Below are 9,958 nucleotides of genomic sequence, written 5' to 3' on the forward strand. Positions count from 1 at the left end.
TCCCGACAGCTTTCCTTCCCTGACGCACCTCTGTTTGCAGATGCGAAGTGGATGGACTTCACGCAGGGCGTGATGATGCCGGACAGACCCCTGGAGCCCGACTGCAGGAGCCGTGGCCAGGGTGAGCCTTGTGCAACCCCCCACCTTCCCCACCCTGGATCCAGGCTCCCTCTCACATCCCCTCAACCGTGTTCCCTTCTCTTCCTTTGAAGAGCGGCGCAGGTGCAAAAAGACAAAGCCCAACTACTTGGCCAAGAACTACAGCTACAGTAAGTGCATGGGGGGAAATGCTTCGTTCTGCCTGTTCTGCTCCCTCTTTGTGTCCCCTGCAAGTTAGACAGCTCCGTGTGGGTGCTGCACCCACACCAGGCCCCGTCTAACAAGTGTGATGTGAGAAGACCACTCCACCACAGGCTTTCCAAGTGGGGTTTTGCCTGGGGATGCCTAACCCTTCTCTTCCAAAACCCATCACTTGCACACACCACATGCAGGCAGTAGCAGTGATTGTGCAGATGATGGTGTGTTTCTGATAAAATCAGTGAAATATCTGTAACGTGCACTGGCATCAACAGGTCACTCTGCAGAAAGGGTTCTTGCTCCTGCAAAGGTGACTCGAGTAAGCGAAGTTATGTTTGATGTGAGCATGACCACGTGCTGCTTGGCCAGCTCCTGTTTTCATCCAGCAGGTAGAATAAACAGAGGTTTGCCACGTAAATAAAACTTGTAGATGTGAGCAAAGCTGCAGCAAAGTAAAAAGTTATTAGAAATTCATACATGCTTTTACTTACTAGCCAGAGTTCCATCTGGTGCAGAATTGTCAGAGATTAATTGAATTCAGTGACAATTTCCACCATCCAGTCAACTCCTTGGCTGACAGGTGTATCATATGTAGCATGGCATATTAGCAATACAAATACACCTTCACCCCTCTTCCCCCTTAGCTTCCCCCCCCCCTCGGTTTTCTGATGGTGTGAGTCAGGAAGAACTCTAATTGAGATTAGCTAAATGCCAGGCTAAAGTCTGTAATGTCAACAGAAAACCAAATTAACTATGAATTTATTGTCAGTATTGTCATAATTTGCACTTTATGGGTATTTTCTCAGGTGGCAGTTTTTTCTTCAAGGCATTTACTCAGTTCTTATGCAATAGGGTTATTATATCCATTTGATTTCTATTTGTCTGATAACAAATTAAAGGAAGTTTGTAGTTGTTTCTTCGTTAGCATGGAAAAAAAAATCCATTCCATGGTGGGAATAGTCAAGCCAAACATCTAACTTACGTAATGATATAATTCTTTTGTTTGTTATGGAATTTTGCTGCATTTATATGACATATTTTTTTATATAATTCCTTAATCTGTCTCAGTACCACATAGTGTTATGTTTAGGTGGGACAATGAATTTCCACAGTTGTCTGAAATATATGAAGAAGCAGTGATATAAAATGATTGTTCCAAAATCAAATAGAGGTGTTAGTCATATAAATTCTGATTCTAGTGACTTCAGTGGGACTGTTGCTCGAGTAAAGCCTGTAGGTTGGAGTCTAAAATTTAATTGCATTGAATTTGTGAAATTGTTTTGGTTTTGAGAGGTAAATCTGCATTTACCTCTGAAATGAACAGACATGCTTATATGGAATATGAATTGAGAGACAAGACAAGGTTGAACAAGTTGAAAATATAATAAATTTTTTTTCTGAAATCCTTAAAAATAATACATACAGTCAATCTGTATTTCTAGCTGGTCAGAACTTGGTTTCAGTCAGACTTGAAAATGGATTGTGGGTCTCCAAAACTGAAATTCCTCATGCATTTTATGTCTGTTATTCATGTCCTGATAAAGGTGGCACATAAACACCAGGCTGCATTAATAATGCTGGTCTCCTGTTTTCTACATTGAAAGTTTGTTCCAAATGTTATAAGGTTCATTTGAAGGCTCTTGACCTGGTGGCTGACGGGGGTAGCATTGATACAGGCTGATCACCTGTGGTCTATATACTTCTCATGCTTCTTTCACTGAAGAATTTTGGGATAATAGGACTGTTTCTATTTTGACATTTCCTAGAGATAAAGTCCTTCGTGTAAAATTTATACTTAATTTCTCTGTTCTGGTACTTCTCACAAGAGAGAAGGGGTGAAATATAGCAGTGGTAGGTATTGCTGGGGTTCGCAGGTACAAAGTTGTCAGGGATCATCTTAGAGCTATCTACAGTTTCACCTTCTTGCATCCATGCAGACATGCAATTTTCCTCAATGAAAGGTAAAAGTATAAACAATTGTGTATTCAGAGTCAGAAGAACCCATTTCAGAGCCTGCTTTGTATGAGGATCTTACTACTGATGGATAATCCAAAGGCAAAAGGTGAAAAAAGGTATAGATTGAGTAAATCAATCCTAAGTCAAAACAAGTGTTTTGACTACTTGTTTCAAACTTTCCCTTCTTTCTTATATTTAAGAAAGACTAAAAGTATAAACAATTGTGTATTCAGAGTCAGAAGAACCCATTTCAGAGCCTGCTTTGTATGAGGATCTTACTACTGATGGATAATCCAAAGGCAAAAGGTGAAAAAAGGTATAGATTGAGTAAATCAATCCTAAGTCAAAACAAGTGTTTTGACTACTTGTTTCAAACTTTCCCTTCTTTCTTATATTTAAGAAAGACTAGACTACAGATATAGACTGAGTAAATCAATCCTAAATCAAAATAAGTGTTTTGACTACTTGTTTCAAACCTTTCCTTCTTTCTTATATTTAAGAAAGACTATAGTTCCTGTCTGCAATGTACAGGGAAATGATTTTATTATTGAGAAGACTGAATTCATGTTAATTGTGAGGTAAATTATTCATTACTTCATTGGAAATAGCCAGATGTGGCTATAGAATGAGTCTGATTTATGCAAAGGGTTTTTCAAGTTTGAGTTGAAGGAGTTGTTCATGTGTGTGATTCCAGGCAAGATTGCTTGGCCTGATCTGGCAAAGATTTAAGCACATGTTTAATTTCACAGTTGTCAACAATCTTACTGAAAACCAAATTGGGATCAGGCCTCTGTTATTCTAAGCTGCTGTTCATGCCCACACATGAAGAAGTAGTTCTAGTTTCACTACCAAAACAACAGCTTTCAATTTAATGTTTTATTTAATTTTGAGATGTGTTTAAATTTCTAAGACTGTTTATTGTTCTCACACCTCTATTTTTCTATTTGCAGTCATTCACGCTAAAGTAAAAAGTGTAGAAAGAGGGAACTGCAATGAGATAAGTTTGCAGTCATTCATGCTAAAGTAAAAAGCGTAGAAAGAGGGAACTGCAATGAGATAACAACTGTGGTTGAAGTGAAAGACATACTTAAGTCTTCAACACCAATTCTTTTGTCCCAAGTGCCTCTTCTTACAAATTCCTCCTGCCAGTGTCCACCTCTTCAACCAAAGCAGGACGTTCTCATCATGTGCTATGAATGGCGTTCAAGGTGAGCCCTGGTGATGTGGTATATAAAAGGGTTATAGATGGCTGTGATAGGCAGGAAGAAGGATCAGCAAAGCTCTCTTCCTCATAATAAGCATGTTTTGCTGATAGTTTTTCTTAGTCATGCATACACATATGTTTCAATTACCTTCACAATCGACTTTTTCCACTTCATCAGCCTCAGCTCTGCACCATAATGTGGTGTTTACAAAACTTGGCTCACACATGGAGCATAAAATCTGGTGGCATTAGGTACTGACAGTATATTGCTTAATGCATCATGCAGCAGTTCATGCATCGCCAGCTGTTTGGGAATGTTTTTTCAGGACCACTTTGCATAGCTGTTTCATGTGCTACAAGCCCAATGGTGGCTGTAGATGTTGGTCCGTGTCAGCAGGACCACATGAAAGGCATAGTTCTGCCTCACTGACCCAAAGGGAATGGGCAGGAGATGATATACATCTGTCCAGAGAGCTGCTGGAGTCAGAGCCAGGCCTTCTCCACTGGCCTATCCATACTTTGGGCCCGTGCCATCAGCAAGATGTTTCTGATCCCACAGCTGTACTGGGACCAGCCAAAGCTGCAGCCATTGAAGCTTCAGCTCCTGGATGGCAGACGAAAAACAAATAATCTCAAAGCAGCTTGCCAGTCCTGCTGTATGATTAAAAGAAAAAAAACAAAACAAAACTAACTTTACCAGACCTTTCATCTGGCAGTCAGCCTAGCCCCAGGCATGGAAGGAAATCCAACATGCTGGTCTGGAGGGGAAGGAGTGATGAATCACAACTCCCTTTCTCTCTGGTTCCTTGAGGCAGAAGGGGACATCACATCCCCATTAGCACCCCAAGTGTACCAGTGAAGGAGATGCCAACAGGACAGGTTGTGGCATGGTAGGTACACATGCCTGTGTGCTGTGGGTTGGAGGCAAGGCTGTTTGTAAAATCTGCAGGCTGGTTTTGCATACAAGGGTGTTACTGTTAATTAAGGATGCACACAGACCATCTACATGTGGGACTTGGTGGGCCATATCCATATTTTTAATGAGTTTATGTAGATATTTTAAAAGCATTTTATAGGTGTTTCTAAAAGGTACCATCTGATACCTTATTTCTTTAACTTTTCATTTTTATGCCCTAACAAGCATGGTATTTTATTACTGCACAGCACTTTGCTCCTCCAAGCCTGGAAGTATTTCACAAAGATTAATTTAGAACCCTCTACTTGTGTTAGCCATTTTAGGAATACAAGCTCTGAGTCATGTAGAAGGACCACGACCAAGACTGTGAGCTGCAGAGCTCTGTGGGACAGGATCCTCCAGAGGCAGTCAGGAAAGGGAGATTTCAAAAGTCAAAGATCACAATTTACATCTCCATTACTATGGAGAAAAACACCATTCACTAAATATCTCATGATGGTTTTTAAAGGTCACTGAGGTTTTTAATTTCATATAGTGTACTGAAATGGATTTGAAAAAGAAACATAAACTATTATATGTACTTCCTGTTGAACTCAGTGGCATGCAAACAGAAGGTTTTGAGTTACAGCAGTGTTTTAAAATGACCGAAGCAAAATGGGTGGGAGCTGTATCTCCAGTGAAGTCAACAGCAAAACACCCACTGCCTCTCAATAGGATTAGAGTCTCACTTGATAATTTGACCTGAACAGAAGCTGCATCAGATGTACAACATGCTGTGGTTTCATTCGTCACGGTGTGGTCTTTGCTTCAATCCTGTTAGTTCTCTAATTTCTTCTCAGATAGAAAAGGAAATGTATATCATGTTGGTCTTGATTTTCCACTCACATTAGGCCTTTTATGTTTTGTCAAAGTGGATGCACAGTGGCTTATGGCTATGAGAGGCAGCATTTTGTAGTCTGTTTGAACTGGTAATAGCACAACACTATTAATGAAAACTGGAGATTCGTCCCTGCTACATTGTGTAAACTTCACCTACCAGCAAAGTGCTGGATGAAATTGTGTGCATTTATAGCAATGTTTTGATGTCTCCGGCCATCACTGATATCTAAGTAAAACCTTCCAGAACTGATGAAATTATATTAGGGCATATTAAGGTCTGATGTCTCAAACAAACAAACAAAAGAAATTGAAAGAAAAGAAGGAAAAAGGTTACAAAAGTCACATAGTTAGCAGTAGAGAAGATACAGGAATTCCAGCATCCCTGTGCAATAAAGTAGTTGTTTCTAGTTTGGGACTTAGAAGTTGTGACATCAGGCTGCTTCAGAACAAACTATTTTAGGACCTGTTTAAGGCATATGCATTTAATACTCATAGTTATGTTTTGTTTATTTCATAACACCTCGACTCAATACTTTCACACAGGAGTTAGCCAGATTTCATTGGTAGGCAAACATCATTACCATACGTGGTTCAAATTCTCTTTAAAGCACTTATTAAGTAGTTACATGTAGGAAATACACACACACAAACATATAGAAGGCATAAGTGAAAATACATGTACATACACATTTCAGCAGTTTCATAACTTTTTGTTAACAGTGATCAACATAGGACAATATTCCCCTGCAGAATAGCTGCAGGTGAGCACAAAGGGCTCTAAATATTTTCTGAATACTGGCCATGCACTGCAGTTTTGGCTGTGAAATCTGATTTATTTTCTGCTTTTGCAGATTTTAGGATAGAATTTTGGAAGTATTAGTATAAGCATGTAGGAATCCATTAGAAAGCATTTAGGGATGGAGAAAACTCTTTTTCTACCTATCATCCATACATGGAAATTGTCAGTACCAGTACATGTAGGTTCCTTTCAATCTTAGTCTGTGTTAAGTCATCCAGAATGGCATCTTGGGAAACAAAATCAGAAATATTTATAACTTGTGTTTATTTCGTAATTTTCAGGTTGATGCTTCTTGATGGATGTCTAGTTGAAAAATGGAAGGATCAGCTAAACAGAAGATTTAAGGTAAATACAACCAAGGAAAAGAATGTTGATGTTCGTGATAAGAAGCCAAACACCTTTGTTTTACTTCAGCATTGATTAACATTCATGACTTTCAGATATCTGTAACACATCTGCGTATTATTATTTTCACTTCAGCATTATCAGACCTCATAATTGCATATATTTTAGTCTTGCACTTTAGGGTCTCTTAAATTGTATTTCTATTTTATTTTTATCTGGTTGGGTGATTTTCATGTGAACTCTGATTTCTTATGATAATAACTCTAGGAATTTCTTTCATATCTCTGCTAAGGCAAGTAACTGTCAGGTAGGTGATATGTAGATGAGCATATAGTCCATATTAGGTAGGAAAGGAAGTTAAAATCCACTGCACTGGATAAATGGGCTTTGCTGCATTAAAGATTGCAGGACAGAGACAGACTTTTCACCAGATACTTCTTACGAAAGACCCACTGAAAGTATTGGGCATCCCCTCATTGGTTTCAGGGAATGCTGGAAGGAAAAATCTGTATTATAGAGACCTAGGTGACAGGCAGAGTAGATGTTTTTTGGAGCCTCAGGATAGCACTTGATATCACTCCCTGCTTGCAAACTCTTTATAATGGAAAAAGAAAGTGGATCAAGAGAATGTCTGACACGTTAGAGATGGAAGAAAGTAATCTCTGGAATTCAGAAAAAGTTTCAGAGCATTAAGGATGTACATGTATGTTTCTTTTAATTATGAATTGATTGGCAATGATAGAGAGGAGTAAAAGAGAAAGAAGAATCCATAAATAGAAGCTTTCAGACTGCAGACCAACTTGTTGCAAGAAATTGTATTTGATGCTTTTATAATTCCCTTTTCACTCATGTGAAACCTACATGTGGAAGAGAAAACATGCTTTAAATCTTTAAAAAATAAATGCATGGCAATTGCAGAGGATATAATGTGAGATTTAAAAGAATATTGACATATGACATGGACTCTTGAAATCCCTTAGGTGTCAACATAATGACCTGTTACTGGCACACAGTGTGTTGCAGTGCACTCAACACACTATTTTGTCATTTCTAATTGTCTTATGAAATATGTTTGGGACTTCATTTCCAGACTGTCAAATGGATTCATGACTGCCAAACAAAATACTTCTCAAAGCGTGTGTCATTTTCCTCTGATATTAATAGTTTCATAAACTAAATCCTCATTTAAACATAATTGAGTGGGACATAACTAAATGGCTGCTGATAGTTTTTGTTTTATAAAGATGCCTAAAATGGCCCTGACTACACATAGCCAGTATGGAGCTAGGTATCACAGTGGCTTCATTTTAATGCCCATAATTCATCTCTGAAGACTTGCATCCAACCTTTATCTTGATTTACCACTTAAAATGAATTTTTTGAGCTGTCTGTGAACCACAGAAGAGAGCTGTTAGCATAGCTACAGCATGGCTAGTCTCCCTTCTCTAGCCAGGGCAAGAGTCTGGGGTGCAACAGGGTCAGTGCAGAGACACTAAATAGGAAAAGCTGGAGAGCACTTTGCTTGCTCTGATCACTGGGTAAACCCCCTGCCTTTAGGAGTTTCCAAAGAGAAAGACCATTAATAGAGGAGAGAAATGAGACCCTTTCCAGGTTCTACTATCTACCTTGCTTTCCTTAAAATAGATATTCTGTTCCCATAAGTGAAAGACTGCAGTCTCTGCTGCAGTGTTGTAAATCCCTTCATATTTTGGAGACCTAACCACTCCAACTTACTGTAAAAATCTGTTTTCTAAGCACTGCACTGTTTGGTTTGGAAATCTGACAGATATTCTCTTTGGTGGGCTCATTGATCAGATTGCTTTTCAAAGTTTCTCAGGGATGCTGCTGAATAAAACTGCAGGTGCATTATTCACTACCATCCCATTGCAACTGAACACTGTGACTTCAGTGGCTAGCTCTGTTGTCTGTCCATTACAAGCTTGTTCATGCCCAGTCCTCTCCACTCCAGGGAAAAGCAGAACCAGAAAGTAAATACCACCTTCCCTTGTAGCTGTGTGCTTGAATATATATTGTGAAAGGGTAGTTTGATTTCTGCAGACTATTCTTAGGAATGTTCAGTAAGACAGCAAAGAAGAGGCTTGTAAAGGAGTTCCAGTGTGCTGATCCTGGCTTTTTGATGACACGGTGCCAGCTCCCCTGGATTTCTGAAAGGCACTCACATGCAGCATGAATGCAATATGGGCAGTTGTCATTTTCATCCACTGGTATCATGGAAATTCCCTCTACTCGAGAACACATGGCAGGTTCCCCCTGCAAATAGCCATAACAGTCATAACATCCATGACCTTGCAGTACAGAGCACAAAACTGTGAAAATCAGCACTAGTATCAATGGTTCAGGATAGCTTTGATTAAGATATAATTATTTATGATAATGTTCTTCCCTAACTCTTCCTCTTTGCCTTCTGCATTTTTACAGAGGTGGGAGCAGAGACTGCAAGAACAGAAGCGTCGAACTGCCCGCAGTAAGAACCAGAATTCAGGACGCAGTGGCCAGAGTGGAGTCCTGAAATCATCAACCAAGAACACCAACCCACTGATCAGTGGCCCCAAAAAGGCCATTAAAATAAGGAATGGCCAGAAAGAAATCAACCCTAAAAAAGTATGAGAGTGGCATTTCCAAAAGGAAAGACTTTCCCTGCACAGCAAGGGTCACGATCTGGCTTGGTTGGCATGTTTTATTAATCCAGAACTCACTGACTTTAAAAAATCCTGTCAGTTTCTACATAGACCTTTTTGCTGCACTTTACTGTTAAAAGGTTTGCTTCTCCTTTCAAGTCACTGCAAGCCATAGAGCATAGGTTTGCACTGTTATATGGTAGGCATATTCCAACTGACTGAGCTTTATCTTTGGGCTCTGATGTGCAATTCTAAATAGAACTAGCCTTGGCTGCCAGAGTTTTTGACTCCTTGTGCCAGTTGCCTGCTCTGCTTCCCTGCCAGAGGCTGGAGGGCTGCATGGAGCATCTCTTCTCTCCTCAGCAGATGTAGTAGTTGGTGAGTTAGTCTCTGAGTTACTCTGTGAATTAGCTGAGAGCTCACCAGACACGGCAGCTGAGAAGCAGCAGAGGGATGGGAATCTCTGTCAGGCATCTTGGGCAGCAACTACTGTAGCTGCTAGAGTTGAACCTATCTGCTATTTGGAATTGCAGCCCTTGTTCAGAGCAATCAAAAGCATAGTTTACCATTAAACATCTGGGTATGCCTTATGTGATTATTTTTATGTGTGTGCCGAAAATATGCTTACAGTGTTAGTATTTGATCTTGTGAGTTTTTGTAGCAAAAATGCAGACATTTAATTTTTTTTATTGTACTTCAGGCTGGCTTCTGTTGTTATAATTTCAAATGTATTTAAGCATCTAACTGAAAAATCATTATTTTTTGAATGGACAGATTAAAGTGAAGCAGATCTCTAGATTTCTTAAAAGTAACACTTTTTTTTTGCTGTAATATAGCTTTGTTATGTTTCTTAAAAGTAACACTTTTTTTGCTGTAATATAGCTTTGTTATGAGAACTGGAACAGAAGCTTTATTCTAAACAT

At 39.4% G+C, this 9,958-nt stretch overlaps 1 protein-coding gene across 1 annotated transcript; it reads left to right on the forward strand.

The window, feature by feature from the left end:
• Nucleotides 1-48: 48 nt before the first annotated feature.
• On the forward strand, nucleotides 49-9,024 carry SFRP4 (secreted frizzled-related protein 4; the record flags this gene model as incomplete). Its single annotated transcript, XM_009081915.1, has 5 exons — nucleotides 49-121; nucleotides 213-269; nucleotides 3,263-3,461; nucleotides 6,333-6,396; nucleotides 8,836-9,024. Coding segments are annotated over 5 exons (582 nt in total), but the record flags the coding sequence as incomplete, so codon positions are not given.
• Nucleotides 9,025-9,958: the final 934 nt, after the last annotated feature.

The sequence above is a fragment of the Acanthisitta chloris genome, unplaced genomic scaffold (assembly GCF_000695815.1).
Source record: "Acanthisitta chloris isolate BGI_N310 unplaced genomic scaffold, ASM69581v1 scaffold5399, whole genome shotgun sequence".
Lineage (NCBI taxonomy): Eukaryota > Metazoa > Chordata > Aves > Passeriformes > Acanthisittidae > Acanthisitta > Acanthisitta chloris.